The 17254-nt window shown below is 42.4% G+C and overlaps 1 protein-coding gene across 1 annotated transcript in view; it reads right to left on the bottom strand.

The window, feature by feature from the left end:
• Nucleotides 1–252: 252 nt before the first annotated feature.
• The window catches only part of noxa1 (NADPH oxidase activator 1), a 30505-nt gene continuing 13503 nt past the window's right edge, over nt 253–17254 (bottom strand). The window contains exons 6-16 of the mRNA XM_086110851.1: nt 15461–15568; nt 11783–11842; nt 11648–11685; nt 10098–10236; nt 9943–10011; nt 8912–8999; nt 7353–7462; nt 5566–5726; nt 5337–5445; nt 1592–1715; nt 253–504 (exon numbers count right to left, since the gene is read on the bottom strand). Coding sequence (XP_085966977.1) covers nt 392–504; nt 1592–1715; nt 5337–5445; nt 5566–5726; nt 7353–7462; nt 8912–8999; nt 9943–10011; nt 10098–10236; nt 11648–11685; nt 11783–11842; nt 15461–15568 — 1119 coding nt within the window. The 3' untranslated portion in view covers nt 253–391. The remainder of the gene's footprint in view (nt 505–1591; nt 1716–5336; nt 5446–5565; nt 5727–7352; nt 7463–8911; nt 9000–9942; nt 10012–10097; nt 10237–11647; nt 11686–11782; nt 11843–15460; nt 15569–17254) is intronic.

Raw genomic sequence — 17254 nt, 5'->3', positions numbered from 1 at the left:
AAGCAGCTGTTGTGTGACAAAATGTTTTTTTCACTGTTGTTGATGGACAGTAATATTGTGTGAGAGATTATGTGTGAATAACTGCTCCAAGTGAAAAATGTTCATGTAAAATTGAAAATCGAAATTGTTATTTCAGTAAATATTTGCATTTGGCACATAGAAAACTGCTTCATGATTCCACGTTGATGAGAGCATTAAAATGTGGGAAAAATAGGACAAAAATGTAAAAGGAAATTCAGAAACGATAAAAAATGTGAGTAATCAAGATTCATTTTTAGTTCATTCGAGTTAATTATGACAGTTGCATTTTTAATTAGATTAAATATTTTAATCGTTTGACAGCTCAATTTGAAACAGATCTGACCTCAGAGAAAGTATTGTTCATTATGGTTCAGTTTGAAAACTCAGACAACGGCATCAAGTTTTCATTTTCCCTCATGGCAAAGCTGCTGGGGAAGATGCCGATATTCCCTGCGCAGTGTCCCTCCAGCCACTCCTCGTTCACTGTAAAGAACAAAGAAACATACAAACTTAAGATGATGCAGCGATACACTCCGGGGACAAAAGTATTATGGCAGGATCTTTTTAAGAACCAATCAGGTAGTTGACTTGACCCCATGGTTTCCCCTGTGGCGAAAATAGCTTGGAAGCCCTGGTGGACTGCATGGCTGGCACTTACTTTTGATCCGTGGAGTCTCACATGATGAGCAGGTGGACGGACCTTCAACTTGTTTGCAAGATACAAAAGAAGGAAAGTAAAAGAGAGGGAAAAGGAAGGCAGCAGAGCAGGAAAAAACAACGTTTGGTAGAGTTCTCATGGCTTGGCGGTTTTCGGAGCTCTGTCAGGGCCACACCGGGTGGCTTTTGTGGCCTTCAGATGAGGAGCTGGGCCAGTTTATGCTTCAGCTTGTGTTCTGAGCTGCTGGTTTGTTGCGGCGAACCTGCCATGTGGTGGTTTCAAACCCCCAAACCAAGAGAATTGGAAGTCTCACTGCTTGTGGTTGAAGTGGAATGTTTGCAGTCTGTGGAGACTTAGCGAGAGCGTAAGCAAAAAACAAGACAAAAAAAAGGAAAAAAAGGCAAAGGAAAAACAAAAATAAATATTGCCAGGAAGTCTCCGGTTGCATGTTTTTCTTTTAAGAGAGAGACTTTCAAGAGAAATGTGTTTCTAAAAGCGAGAGTTTCAGGAAAGTGTGTTTTCAGAGAGCAACTTCCAGTCCAGAAGTTCAAGAGAACGTCAAGAGAGAGACTCCAAGAGAGCATCAAGAAAGTGAGGAGATAAAAGGGGAGCCCTTTCATTTATTCAGACAGGCAGATGTGCGAAATAGCCACCCCTCAGTTCAAGTTTCATGTGAGACTCAATCACGGGCGTGCTGGCCAACAGGAATTTGGGAATTTTGGCCGCTCTATTTAAGGAACCACGTGACGGCTGCCCCCCGACCCCCATTGGCGATTAACTTTCATAGTGTGATGTCATCATGAGATATTTTTTTTGGGGGTCAATTCCTGAAGGTTACAATGTCGACACAAAGTACAATGTCCTTATGTCAAAATATTTTTGTCCATGAAATGTTGACCTGCTGTATCATACCTTCACCCAGGATGTCAATAGTATCCCCTTCGCTGAACTCCAAATCCTCTGGGCCTTGAGCAGAATAATCATATAGCGCCACCATCTGGTAAAGGATGGTGTTGTTTTTCAGAGAATCTTCTGCCTGAATAAGAAGAGTGCAAATACGGTTAAGATTCATACTCTCTCCATTTCATTTAGCTGTTGTCTGTTTTTTGGAAAGTTTGGAAGGTGACCAGCGTATCTCAACTCACTTAGAAGGCATCACTGAGTGTGGGTATTTTGTTTTTTGTTTTTTTTGCCACATTTAAGGCCCATACATAGTATGAAAAAACATGGACATTTATTCTCACTCCGAGGCTGCAAGATCAGTTTTTTTTTTCTTGCAACTTTGTTTTGGAAGTTGTTTCAACTTGAGAATGTCTGAAGTATTTTTGCACACATGACATGTGCTGCAGTGGGCGGGAGACAAGACATGAACATGACAGAACAACTCAGGACACTACATAGTCTGTAGACAATGCGAAACATTTCGAATGTCAAAGCACCAACAGTACAGATTATTTCCAGAGAAGTACAGAATGAATTTTGACAAGGGAAAAAAATGAGAGTGACAAGGTGCGGAGAGTACTGTATAAAGATGTCTTTAAAATGGTCGGGATCTTGGCTGAAATGATCTTCGATGCTTTAAATCGGAAGGCAACATCAGAGGGAAGTGAAAGAAAACTGAAGACGACTATTTGAATGGATCAAGGAAGATCCATAAACGGCAAAGACTTGGCAATGATCAGCTCCAGGCAGGGGCGGAGCTTAGCAGAGCAAATGGCCACGGGGTCATTGACAGACAAGCCCACTGCATGTGTGCCGTTATATCTACGGGTATTGGGCACCTGGCAACCAAAATAGGGCCAAAAGCATTCTGATATGGAAATGGTAATCTTACTACGTTGTCAAAGGTACAGTATATAGATAGAGTAGACTGCATACCAGGGATCATGATTTACTTGCATTTATCAATATACTGGAAGAGACGATGCTGGTTAAAAATGTGTTTCAACAACGACCCAAAGGCACCAGTAAATGAATAGCATCTCGAATCCAGACCAATAAAAATAAAAGTTATGCTGTGGCCAACCCAATATCTTAATCCGATTGTGGAATGTTGTCAGTAATGAATCGACACATTTTCCGTCATGTTTTGATTTCGAATGGAATGTGTAAGCGATAAAAGTGATAGTAAAAGGATTTTGTGATTTACCTACTCAAGTTTTCCAAACATATTGCTATTACTTTGAACACAAATGTACGCTCAGGCCTTTATTCAAAACAATGGGCCGGTCCCCACAAAGGAGTATGTTTAGATAAGCGGAAGGTGAGGAAAGGGAAAAAAAAACATCCCCGGCAACAAGGACGAAAAGAAAAATGACAGTGAAGGGAAACGGAAAAAGACCTTTTCCATTCTGGGTATGTTGTGCATTTTTTGTGGCAATTTGATGACTGGCTGTTAGAATAGAAAAAGACAATGTTGTCATCTTTTAAAGTTTCATCTTTTTACATGCTTGATTGACCTCGAAATGCTTGTGTTCAGAGCATCTTGCACACAATGGAAGCATAGAGAGATCAAGGGACCCAAGCAGATGGTACCTCAGAGAGAAAGATTTAACCTTGGATGGAAGGGAGTACTCAACACTCCATAATCAGAAAGGGTCACGAGCCAGATTACAGACACCGCTCGTTAAAATGTACACGTGTCTGTTAGTTTTTGGATGTTGGTGCTGGTACCAAGAGAATGCTTTGTCTGAAGGGCGACCCAATGGGGCCGTCCAGAGGTGTGTCATGTTAATGAAGATGGCAGTGTTTTTCTGATATATTCCTTGTAATTTGCATATACAGTCAATAAAAAGGCCGGCAGAGGTTGTAGAGGTCGGGTGACAGTGGGAAGTGCACAATGAGTGGCTTCATGGAGAACTGCACCTCCTGCCGGCAGGGAAAGTCGATCTGTTCCTGCGTTGAGCCTTTGTCAACCGTCCGAGTGAAAATCTCTGACACTGGCCTATAACCGGGGTGGCCAACCAGTCAGAGACTAAGAGCCAATTTTTTACTGTGTTACTGTAAAGAGACACACACACACACGCACACACGCATGCACACGCACACGCACACACATACACACACACACACACACACACACACACACACACACACACACTTTTTTTTGCCTCAACATCGACTTTTGGAGCGACCAAGCTCCCACGATCGACGCGATAGCGCACGTGCAAGCATACTCAACTCAACTGAATTTATAGAGCACTTTCAAACAGCCATCGCTGCGCACAAAGTGCTGTACATAGTGCTGTACATGGAGCAACTAACATATACATACGAACACACACACACACAACTCGCGCACATATGCATGCACGCCACGACGAGCCCCCGAACATAAATGGAACCTTAAGACACAAACACACAAATAATCCCCCCCCCATTTCCTCCTCCCACCGCTCACGGTCGACTTGGGACCAGTCTGCTGGCTCCTGGTCGATTGCGATCGATGTGGGCACCCCTGCCTTTAAAACAGAGGTAATTCGTTGACTAGCTTAGCACTTAGCGCCGTTGTCTGTGCATGAGCGGTGATTCAGTCATCTGATTGGTTGCCCTCTATGTCAATCAAGTAACGGGATTGGTGATAGGCTGATGTAGTACGTTCTATGTATTAAGCACCATTGTTTTATTGGCAGCGCCATAGCCAAGGCGTTTTCGACAATTGTCGTGTGAAAACCTGGGAGCCGCATTTAACCAGCCAAAGAGCCACATGCGGCTCGCGAGCCACGGGTTGACCACCCCTGGCCTATAAGTGGAGCACAACCATTGTGCCCAAAACCAAGGAACATTTTGCACATATGCCAGTCACAGCTATCACAAAAAGAATGGCAAACATTGGTCTGGCAGACTTGCACTCAGTCAAACCATCCACTGAATAGGATGTAAATGAAACCAAAAAAACCCCAAAACAAAACCAAACAGAATTAAACAATGAATTATTTGGTGAGGAACGGTCTCATCCAAAGTTGCTCCTGGTGATCTCTTTTTTTTCCCATTTGTGTTACTGAGTGTAAAACAAGATAGGAAAGAGCTTTTCAGAACATCAGTGTACAGTGATCCCTCGCTATTTCACGGTTCGTTTATCGCGGCTTCGGTGCATCGCGGATGTTTTCAAACATTCATTAAAAAAAAATTTTTTTTTTGAAGTCTGCAAAAATCAGTGTCTAAGTGTTGTTTACTATGCGTGCTAGTGTGTGCGCACTCTGCTCAAGCGCGAGGTCCACGTGCGGCACGTGTGTGAGCGCATGGGCGAGCAGGTGAGTGTATGTGTGTTGCTGAGAGAAAGAGAGACAGACAGAGAGATAGAGGAGGCTTATAAGAACAAAAGCAGGTCTCTTTCATCCTTAATTGTCTTAATTGACGAATCATAAACACGTCTGCTGCTTGCTGCGGGGATCGCTGGCCTGTGTGTGTGTGTGTGTGTGTGTGTTTTAGTGCCTCTGCTCAAGCGCAAAGGCCCACGTGGGTCAAATATATATATATATATATATATATATATATATATATATATATATATATATATATATGTGTGTGTGTGTGTGTGTGTGTGTGTGTGTGTTAATTGGTCGCTACTTGGCGGATTTTCGTTTATCGCGGCTGGTTTTGGTCCCCATTAACCGCGATAAACGAGGGATTACTGCAGTTGAATCGAAATCCCCACCTGGCACCACACTGTCGTTCTGCCGGCCTCTGAGACGTCTTGTATGGTCCTCCCTGCCTCTAATTCCCATTCAAGAGGTACCAGTACCCGAGAACCGTGCTTCCTCTGTCTAATGAGAGAAAGAGCAGATTTCAAGGGATTGCGCGTGTCCTTGTGATGCTGACTGATTTTGTTGGACTTTTTTTCCCAAAAGACACGGACAGTTCAAGGGAACAAACAGAAGAGTTACCTGAGGCGCAGAGACGATGCTGGTTGATCCAGTTGCTGTGCAATTTCCTCCTTCAGTTTATGGTATGATGTATTTGAAGGGACTGACAGTGCCACGGTGTACATGTAATGAACTTTTACGACCACAGAGTCTGTTTCTGCTTCTTGGACCGAGGTGACATCCTGGGCAAAAAAATGAAAGAAGTCCTTCAAAACAGAAAACACATTATCCACAAAAGTAGACTATGAATACTGTCAGAAATTCTCTGTCGTATTTATTTCACACGTCTGCAATTTCCGTGCCTAAATATTGACTTTAGTTTTGGCTCGAACAAAAGAGCAAGTCTAAAATGTTTTGTACCATTGTTTGATGAGTTTGTGAGAGCTTATTTTGTTTGTTTGTTGGTTTAATCACTCAAAACTAGATTTAAAAGTCAAGAAGTGTAGCTTTTCAGTTTTGAATGAAGCGGATTTAAAAATGCTTGGCATTTACTACTCAGAAAGGACTGCCATTTATTTTTAATACCTACAATTGTCCAAACGTATAGTACAATTTACTAGGCCAATTGGTCGGGCGTTCCAGTTGAATTGTTATGACAATTTAAGACATGATAAGTTATGACAATCCATCTCCATCCATGTGTAGGAGACTGGACTGTTTCTGAATTCTTTATGTAATTTATTCCTTTGTTGTGTGTTCACAAACCCCCCATAGAATTTATTTTGTGATTTCCTCGCTTGATTTTCTGTTTTGGTGCATTACATTTATGCTTTTCTTAGTGTCTTTGAAGTATTCGTTCATTAACGTTTTTTCGGAGGCGGTTTTTGAACGCCTCTGGAGCGGAACAAGAAGAGAAGGCACGGAGACGGAGGACGTTCCAGTGTTTGTTGAGACTGTGAAAAGCATTAATAAAGTATACGTTTTAACAACCAACACCACAGCTCTCCTTTTTCGGAGCTGCAACACATGAATTATTTTTTTTAGACGGCTGGTCATGTGAGTGCTGGAGCCGAGCTCAACTCACCTCAAAGCGGAAGGCAGACTCCACCCTGGACTGGTTTTGAACTCAGGTCATTTTCTTGATTCGTGAGAGTCATTATACGTGACCAAAAAAAAACAAGCCCCCAAAAAATCACCACACATTATTGCTCTACGACTGTCCGTGTTTTATGTTATGTGTTGTGTTTATTATTTTACTTTATGTTAACTGTTTTGTTAAGCGCTTTGTTACAGCTGCCGCTGTTGTGAAAGCGCTATATAAATCAGCATGTATTGTATTGTATTGTACTCCTCCGCTGTATTTTCCAGTGGTCTAAATGGCCTGAATTTGCCCCCTTGGTGTCTCCCAGAGCTCAGTTGAGGATTTATGGCAGACCTCTGGTGCGTGAGGAATGAAGCTCTTGTCCAAACATTGTTTTTAGCTTGTTACTGTTAATTTTAGTTTGATATGAGCTGCCGATCATAGGAATGAAAAGGTTTGATGTTTTTACTTTGAATAGGGTTACTTTTCTTACACAAAACATGCTGATATAAATTTTCTTTTTAGATTAAAAATAGAAAAAAAATCTTCGAATATATTTTTTGTTTGTTTTGTTTTCTTGCTTTTTGCAGTGTCCTGGAAGTACAAGAAGCGAGGCTGGCTGTTACCTTATTTGATTACTGCATTGTCATGATAATGGTCAATAACTTTGAGAACACATGATACCAACATTCAAACATTCTCCATTTCTGAAGACCTACAGCCCTGATTAATTTAACCTTTACTGAGTCAGGTTCGGCAATTGAGAACAGATTGTCACTGAGCATACCTGACCGCTGGCTGAACTGGCTGCGTAGTTGGGAGGCTCTGGGAGTGGCAGTTCAGTATAGGCGGCGGTTGAGTAGGACGGCGGTGGTGTGTCTGAAGAAAGTTGTCCTCCTGCAAAATGCAATGTACAGCAAGAGTGGGAAGGAACACGACGGGAATCTGCTCAGAGCAGGGCAGATGACATTCAAATTCACAATAACACCAATGAACTGAAGGTAATTCAGGCTTGAATATTTATAAACATGAGCCTGTCCCAGCCATCAAATCCTAAATTAACGTTGATTTACTAAAAACGATGAAGTTGATCAGTTTGAACTTATCTGGTCTTTGTAGTGTGTTCAATTCAATATGGGTTGAAAATGATTCGTAAATCATTGTATTGTTTTTATTTACCGTATGTTTAACCCAATGTCCCAACTTCATAGTAACTGGGTTTGAAATTTTGAGACCTATTATTGTGTAGGTCTCAAAACTCATTACTCATTGGTGCAAAAGAGTGAAAACAAACACAAATAACCTCGCTGATAGATAGATAAGATTTAATGTACTTTTGACCTTACAAGCTCCTCGTCATAGCTGCAGTCAACCGTAAGCGATTCATTTCCAGTTTTCAGGCAGGTGCTATGTAGCTGTTGTCTTAGTTTATCTGTAGATCAGGGGTCACAAACCTTTTTTAACCTTTTCATGAACAAACAATGACAACCTGTAACCCGATAATCTGAGAAGATGGCCATTTCCCTGAAAGGGTTCAACTAAGAGCTCCTTCTTGGCGACTGATTAATGCGGAGGGCTACCAGTTTGATAGGATGCACTTTTGAAATAAATTGACTCAAGCTACCGTCATCATGTTATAATTAATGGTGAATTATTCTCATTTTGGAGCACCGATCACATTATCGATTTCTCACTTTATTATAAATATCTGCCAGTGTTCACATTTTGAAATGATGGCTTGTACAATATTCCTGGAGAATCACAGTGTCCAATCACTGGTGGGCTATTTTTGGAATAGGCCCGCGGGCTACTCATGTAATCCTTGAGGGCTCCCTGGTGCCTGCGGGCACCATGTTGGTGACCTCTGCTCTCCATACTTGCTTTTCTACCTATCTTGTAGGCAGAAAAGCATTGTACAAGTGAAAGCCCATATTAATGGTAATACTAATTTTTTCTTCATCACTGCTTGCTCTCAGCCAGACTTCTGTGAAGAGTGTACTGGACAACTATGCACATACTCAGGTTTTTTTTCTTCATTTCCCCTTTAGTTTAGCGATTAACATTAGCCTGTCCATCTTATGTTCTCTCATCGCTCACTGTGTTGCATGCTTATGTTACTCCTCGTCTGCCTTTATTGATAACCCTACTTATTAAAAGTGTAGCTTCTTTGCAGTCATGTCGGCGCGGATTTGTTCCTTAGAGCGCTTTAAAAAGACACCGCTTTGAATTCACCAAGCCGTGTTGTCTGAGATTTCCATCCAAAAACACAAAATCATTCAGCCCTAATCGTGACAGTAAAACAATAACATAATAGAAGGTCTAGCACCAGATGAAATTCGTTTTTACCCCAAGAAGGAGTTTCTGAACGCGACCAGTTCTGTGGACGAGAGGGCGGGTTGAGACCTGGAGGGAGGGGAATCCCAGTAGCAAATGTCTGAAAGACAAATAACGTGAAGCAAGTGAATTATTTTTCTTTCATCTGACAAAAAAACAACAACTCAATGATGGTGTATTTGTCCAACTAAGACCTATTTCTACAAATCCAGTGACCTGTGATCCATGATGACGTTGATGCAATTTCTGTGGAATGCAGGAAGCAACCAGGTGCCCGTCTGAATCTTGAATCAATCATATATAACAGCCATTGTGGCAATTTTGTTTTGTGACTTTCTATGACTTGTGACTGCAGTGTTTTGGTACCGCTTCCAGACACAACAATTTTTGTTATCCTGTATAACAGGGGTCGCCAACATGGGCACCAGGTAGCCCGTCAGGACCACACCAATAGCCCGCCAGTGCTAGGATTGTAATTTGCTCGTAGAAATGATGATTTAAAAATGCAAACACTGGCAGGATTGTGAGACATCGTTAAGATGATCAGAGCCTGAAAATTAAAATCATTAAGTATTAAAAATAACACATTCGAATATTATTAAATGTAATTTGTAGAGATGTTGTTTCAGACGTGTATCAATTTGGTAGCCCTTCACACAGTCAGTACACATGAAGTAGCTCTCACTCTCAAAAAGGTTGGTGACCCCTGCTGTATACAGTAGTGCATTTTTATTTGCCACTCAGTTTCAGCCTCTGTTAATTTGCTATAATTAGAGGTGTCGGTGAGTGTGCTATTCAGTTCTGTTTGGCAGGGCACTTGAATGTCCTGTAGTAATCCCAATTTCAAGTTGGAACAAAAAGTTTAGAAAAAAGAGAAGAATGTTTGTTCATGGAAGCGAGAACCTATCCAGAGTCATTAGGGACCACAAATTACTTTATTGATCTCTACAATTGAAATGCTCACCTGAGTACCACACTGTGGAACCTCTTAAAGTACAACAGTCACAAAAATCTGTCTATTATTACAGAACAAAAGTATTTACACTTTCAGTTTTGCCTTTGGTCATCTTGACATTTACTGGCTTCAGCAGAGACATTGGCACAAGTCCTCTCTGAAAACAAAAAAATTAAAACAGTAAGTGAAAGGCTTTAGCACTTTTACTTTTAGATTGTACTGTTTTTGTCTTTTTCCTCTTACCTGTCCATCATATATGACAGTTGCCATCCCATCCTTGTCCTGATCTTCAAATAAAAATACCTTGGAACCACCGGGCACTGTCAAATGGCCTGGACCTCGAGCCATGTAAGGGACTGACATGCACATGTAGCGAGACTCCCTGTCAAGTAGTGACATTATGTTGTCTTCAAGAAACATTTGACTTAAACAGGCACTCATTTTTCAAAACTGCTTAGACATTTTGTCTTCCAAATTATACATGTTCATACAGGGGCTGGAGGACCATCGGAATATTTAAGAAACACACACACACACACACGGACGCACGCGCACACACACACTTGTTTTTGCCTCAACATCGACTTTTGGAGCGACCAAGCTCCCACGATCGACCCGATAGCGCATGTGCAAGCATTCTCAACTCAACTGAATTTATAGAGCACTTTTAAACAGCCATCGCTGCACACAAAGTGCTGTACATAGTGCTGTACATGGAGCAACTAACATATACATACGAACACACACACACACGCGCGCGCACACACACACACACACACACACACACACACACACACACACACATACATATACCTCCATCCATCCATTCATCCATACATCCATTTTCTGATCCACTTTATCCTCACAAGGGGTGCTGGAACCTATCCTAGCTGTCTTCGGGCAGTCGGCGGGGTGCACCCTAACTGGTTCCCAGCCAATTGAAGGGCACAGATAGACAAACATCCATTTGCACTCACGCTCACACCTAGGGACAATTAAGAGTGTTCCATTAACCTGCCACTTGGAATGTGGGAGGCAACCGGAGTACCCGGAGAAAACCCACACAGGCATGGGGAGAACATGCAAACTCCACATAGGAAATCTGGAGCCGGAATGGAACCCTGCACCTCTACACTGTGAGGCTGACGCGCTAACCAGTCAACACCCGGCCACCCGCCCATACATACTAGAAACATATTAACAACAAAAATACAGTACTCCCCCCCCCCCCCTGCTGAAAAATATTTGATTCTTCCCATCCAGTGAGTGAGTCCCCACAGTATATGAAGCTAAACGTTTTTAAATTTGTGATAAACCATCTATAATTAACCTTTGATATGAAGTAGATATAAATGTGTGTCACCATCTGAGTCACACTCAGGTTTCAATGAACAGGTTTCAATGTCAGGCTTCTGCAGTTTGCTGATGATCTGATCATTTGAATCAGGTGTGTTGCAACAGGGAGACTTGGAAAACATGCAGGACATCGGCCCTCCAGGACCTGAGTTTGACACCTATGTTTTAGGGGGATCTACCCCTACCTCTGTGTTTTTGCCGGCTGTGCCAATCCAGAGTACAGGATGAAGATGATTTAAAATAACTACATATTGTTTTTCCATTACAGTTTGTGAAGAAGTAGATGGAAGAGAAGCTTGTGGGTTTGCATCAAGCATGACACTTCCATCCTATGTGGGTGCAAGTGAGAGAATATCAATACATCTCAAATTCATACGCCACTGTGCCCAACACAGAGGTATGTCCCAAAAGCTCTGTCAATAAAACATAGTACTCACTGAGCACCATCCACCTTGGGCTGATAATAACCAGGTTTCTGTGGAGAGGACATGACAACAGCCAGTAGTGAGAGTGGATGATATTGGAAAAAAAATGAAAATGACAAAAAATGTCATGAGTAACTCCATTCTTACCTGTAACCTGAGAGGTTCAAATCCACCAAAATCATCATTGGGAATCATGGAAGAAATCACCTTTAGATAGCAAGCAAAATAAACGATATAGCGTTTACATACTGCAAGATTTTTCATTTTTATTCTGTTCAGGCACTCCCAGCTGTGTGTGTGTATATGTACATTACACTTTTTTTTCAGACCGCAATGAGTACTCTTGAGTAGTTACCGATACAAAATATCGAAACCACTAGCAGTTTTGTTAGATAAAATGTATATTAAACCAATTACATAAATTTCATGAATATGAACAAGATAATGAATGTATCCCAATGTAGCATTTTTACTTAAAAATTGCATGAAATGAATGGCAATTTTCTAAAATCTTTTTTCAATGTCTTCATAAAATAATATTTACAATTACAGTTGTATAGAAGAATGTATAGAAGAATGAATTGAATGAATATTATATACAATATATATATATAAATTTCCTCGTCTCACCCCTCGGGTGGTGTCCGTCCCTCATTCAGCTCGGGTCCTCTACCAGAGGCCAGGAAGCTTGAGGGTTCTGCGCAGTATCCTTGCTGTTCCCAGCACTGCACATTTCTGGACTGAGATGTCCGATGTTGTTCCCGGGATCTGTTGCAACCACTCATCTAGTTTGGGGGTCACTGCCCCGAGTGCTCCGACCACCACAGGCACGATTGTGACCTTTACCTTCCAAGCTCTCTCCAGCTCCTCTCTGAGCCCTTGGTATTTCTCGAGTTTCTCGTGTTCCTTCTTTCTGATGTTTCCATCACTTGGTACCGCTACATCCACTACAACGGCTTTCCTCTGCCCTTTATCTATGATCACGATATCTGGTTGGTTCGCCATTACCATCTTGTCAGTCTGGATCTGGAAGTCCCACAGGATCTTCGCTCTGTCATTCTCCACCACCTTCGGAGGTGTTTCCCATTTTGACCTTGGGGTTTCCAGTCCATACTCCGCACAGATGTTTCGGTAGACTATGCCAGCCACCTGGTTATGGCGTTCCATGTAGGCTTTCCCTGCCAGCATCTTACACCCTGTGTTGGATCGTCTCAGGTGCCTCTTTGCACAACCTACACCTTGGGTCTTGTCTGGTGTGGTATATCTGGGCCTCAATGGCTCTGGTGCTCAGGGCCTGCTCCTGAGCAGCCAGGATGAGTGCCTCTGTGCTGTCCTTCAGGCCAGCCCTCTCTAGCCACTGATAGGACTTCTTGAGATCAGCCACTTCAGTTATGGTCCGGTGGTACACCCCGTGTAGGGGCTTGTCCTCCCATGATGGTCCCTCTTCCAGCGCCTCATCCTCTGTTCCCCATTGTCTGAGACATTCTCTGAGTACGTCATCCGTTGGAGCCTTCTCCTTGATGTATTCATGGAGCTTGGATGTTTCATCCTGGACAGTAGCTCTCACACACTAGTCCCCGGCCTCCTTCCTTTCGGCTTGCGTACAGTCTCAGGGTGCTGGATTTGGGATGGAACCCTCCATGCATGGTTAGGAGCTTTCGGGTCTTAACGTCCGTGGTCTGAATCTCTTCCTTTGGCCACCTTATTATTCCTGCAGGGTATCTGATCACTGGCAGGGCATAGCTGTTTATTGCCCGGGTCTTATTCTTGCCATTGAGCTGGCTCCTTAGGACTTGCCTCACTCGCTGGAGGTATTTGGCCGGAGCCGCTTTCCTTGTTGCCAGTTCGAGGTTGCCATTGGCTTGTGGTATACCGAGGTACTTGTAGCTGTCCTCAATGTCTGCTATTGTTCCTTCAGGGTGTGAGACCCCTTCAGTGCGGACTACCTTTCCTCTCTTAGTCACCATCCGACTACATTTCTCAAGCCCGAATGACATCCCGATGTCGCTGCTGTAGATCCTGGTTGTGACACCACCCGAGGGGTGAGACGAGGATTTTTATATATATAAAGTTAATTAACTCATAATTAATCATGATTACACACACATTTTTATCGTTTCTAAATTTCCTTTTTTTTTTTTGTCCTATTTTGTCCTATTTTTTCCCCGTTTGCTTTGAACACAGCAGTCAGGCTCTGTTGATTGTGTTGGTCCTTCTTGCGCCGAAGTCTCTCTATGGTTTTGTGTAGACATCATTTCGGCTGACTACACTTGGTTCGAGGCACAACACTGGAGATGTTTTATTTTCAGTGTGGTCGCTACGACTGCACTGCTGAACTCTCGACATGCCTCAGCGCATCGTCACTGTCAGACGAACACAGGGAAGCTCCACCCCCTTTATTTATATGGGCACGGAACACTGTCTCCTTCCACACAAAATATTTCCAAACAAGTAACAATCGTATCAGTGGCATACATCGTACTCAACAGGCTACCTGCTCTTTATTCACCAGAGGCTCATCAACCTAGTCTCTTTTTTCTCTCCCGAAACAGTGTCTTCTTCCGCTTGGTGTACCTTAGCCTTCTCCGCTATGTACAATTTCTGTACATGGCTCCTCTTGTTTTATGTTGAGAGGGAAGAAATTTCATCTGTGCTGTATGTGTACAGCACAGTCCTGGTGGCACTGGGCAGTCTCTGCTGACCAAACAGTAAGCAACCAACACTGTGGCTTTGTTTCCTTCAGGACCGATTTGTATGGGGGGAACTAAATAAACATCATTATGGTCAGACGCACAGAGAGGAGCTACACAAGGATTTATAGGAGCCGACGATGAGAAGAAAGGAGCGTTAGCGCGGAGCGCCGATGCGGATTTTGGAGCTGGGAGTCGCGGCTTGGAGTTTGAAGCGGATTACATGAGACAGGAGATAATCTCTTTTCGTCAATGGACGCTACAGCTTCGTGTTTGCTTTCAAAACTTAGCTTGTAGCAGACGTGTGCACATTTTCAGCATGACGTCTCTGATCCACTGGAGAAAGGACACTTTGATCCTCTCCTCTTTCATCTATAACTGCTTCAGACAACAAAGTGTATGCAGAAAATTGGTGAAGATTGCACGACTGTCTGTGTCCTATGTGTTGTGTTGTATTATTTTTGCTATTTTGACTTCAAAATGGCGCCGCGAGAGTGGCTGCCTTTCCAGCAGCTCCTATATTTTGTTGTTCTACTTCTTCCTTTCATAACTTTGCTGCTGTGAATTGGGAATTTCTCCATTGCGAGACTAATAAAGGTTTTCTTATCTTATCTTATCTTATAAGCTCTCTTGATGGAGCCGTTACAAAGGTGCAGGCCTTATAAGAGTTTAAGTTCGTGGTAAGAACAGTCACGTACTGGTAAAAGTTATAAAGGGGCTTCCCAGGCTTACTCTGGTTAAAATCAATCAATTTAGCTCCTCGGATCATTGGTACTCACAAAAGCCTCCACAATGATGAGCTGTTCACCCAAGGGAAGCTCAAAGTCTCTCTGCTCCAATACTTTTGCTCCCAAATATATTTTCTTTTGCTACAATAACACTTTTAACATTCTTAGTGGTGTATCAGATCCAAATGTAAATAATGCAACTGGACATACAAGCATATATGTTAATCTCTTGCCTCAAATTCATGTTTTGAAGTCAACCCCAGATGTTTTAAGTCTGCAGAAAAAAGAGAGCAACTGACCAAAAATGTTCCAAAATATTTGAAAGGGAGTGTCTGCAAAACTAAGAAAGGCATCAAATACAGTACTTTTTGCTCTTTTTGAGTGATGAATTCAATCTCTCTACATACCTTTGCTTTTCCTAAGAAGTCTCTCTGCTTGAGCTGTTCCACATCTTTTTTCCTGGGACGAAACACCACATCCTCGGGTACCATGAGAGGCGCGAGGATTTCCTTTCTCTGTGTCAAAAAAAGTAAACATCCTTTCTTCAATTGACTTTGTTTTTTTAGTTCGGGAATAACTAATATTTTGATGAAAGAATAGCACAGCAATAGTAGTAGCATGTAAGATGGAGTAGCAATAGCAGCAGCAATCGGAGTGGCATTTATTTATTTGTTTTTGCTACGGCTGCAAAAACAAAACGAAACAAAAAAGGGAAAGCAATACTTGTGCGGTTCTGTGCAGACATCACGTTGTGAGATTCTTTGAATCATGATAGCAGACTCAGTTCAAACGAAAAGGCCTGTCCATCAAAAAAAAAACAACAAAAAACGCGCCCAAAAAAAACCCACCATCAAAAGCAAAATCGAGCAACCAAGAAAGAAATAATCCTTAACACGGGATTGGATAATGTTACACAGTAACTATTCTAAGTTAAGAAAAAAAATATCTTGTAACTGGTTCCGACTATTATGGTAGATGACAGTATTTTGAATTTTAGATTTTACTTGAAAATGGGGATAGAAGTGTGCATGCTGAATAAAAAACTTTCTTTATTTGTTTTCTATCATAAATTTACTTCTCTAGTTTATTCCATGAACTGGTGTGAACTGCATTAAAAAGAGCAGGGCATGTGACAGGGCCAGCAAAGGAGGCACATCGGGGGGCTAAGAGACTCTCGAGGGGGCGGGGGGACACTCCACATCGAAACCCAATTAGGCGAACCACCCCCAGATTGATGAATATGATTAATTTCAACAAGAGAAGGTTCCCAAAATAAACATGTTAAGACAGGAAGAACATATTTACGTACATATAATAATCATGGTGGAATAATCATCAAGAAATCCATCCATCCATTTTTGATCTGCTTTATCCTCACAAGAGTCGTAGGGCATGCTGGAGCCTATCCCAGCCGTCTTCGGGCAGTAGGCCGGGGACACCCTGAACCGATTGCCAGCCAATCGTAGGGCACACAGACGAACAACAATCCTCACTTACATTCACACCTCGGGAAAATTTAGAGTGTTTCATTAACCTGCCATGCATGTTTTTGGAATGTGCGAGTTAACTGGAGTACCTGGAGAAACCCCACACAGGCACAGGGAGAATATGCAAACTCCACACAGGATTGCCAGAGCCCAGAATCAAACCCATGAGCTCTGGACAGTGAGGCAGAAATGCTAACTAGCCAACCACTGTGACACCTCGGTTGTTAAATTCATCCATCCATTTTTAAAATCCGTTTATCCTCACAAGGGTCGCGGATGTGCTGGGGCCCTCCCCCAGCTGACTTTGGGTTGTAGGTGAGGTACACCTTGAACTGGTTGTCAGCCAATCACAAAGCACACAGAGACAAACAACCATTCACACTCACACTCACACTATAATCTACAATCTAGAATGGTTCATTAACCTGCCATGCATGTTTTTGTAATGTGGGAGGAAACCAGCGTACCCTGACAAACCCCATTTGATTTGATTTGAGTGTCAAGGCAATACACCATGAAGTATCACATAGATCAAGATTATGTTTCTGGTGTCATCATGCATGGTGCAGTAGCTGATTCCTATTGATCTGCATTTTCTTTTGCCGGTTTGTTGACCACTTTGGCGTGGTTCCTAGCTGAACTACTAGATATTTGTAGCACTGCAAGTTCTTGGTTCTCGGGTTAAGTTCGCTGCGTATTCACATGAAAATGAAT

Source organism: Hippocampus guttulatus, chromosome 5 (assembly GCF_054856545.1).
Source record: "Hippocampus guttulatus isolate MCC_2025c chromosome 5, RoL_Hgut_1.0, whole genome shotgun sequence".
NCBI classification, from domain to species: domain Eukaryota; kingdom Metazoa; phylum Chordata; class Actinopteri; order Syngnathiformes; family Syngnathidae; genus Hippocampus; species Hippocampus guttulatus.
This window is presented reverse-complemented; position numbering and strand designations above follow the sequence as displayed.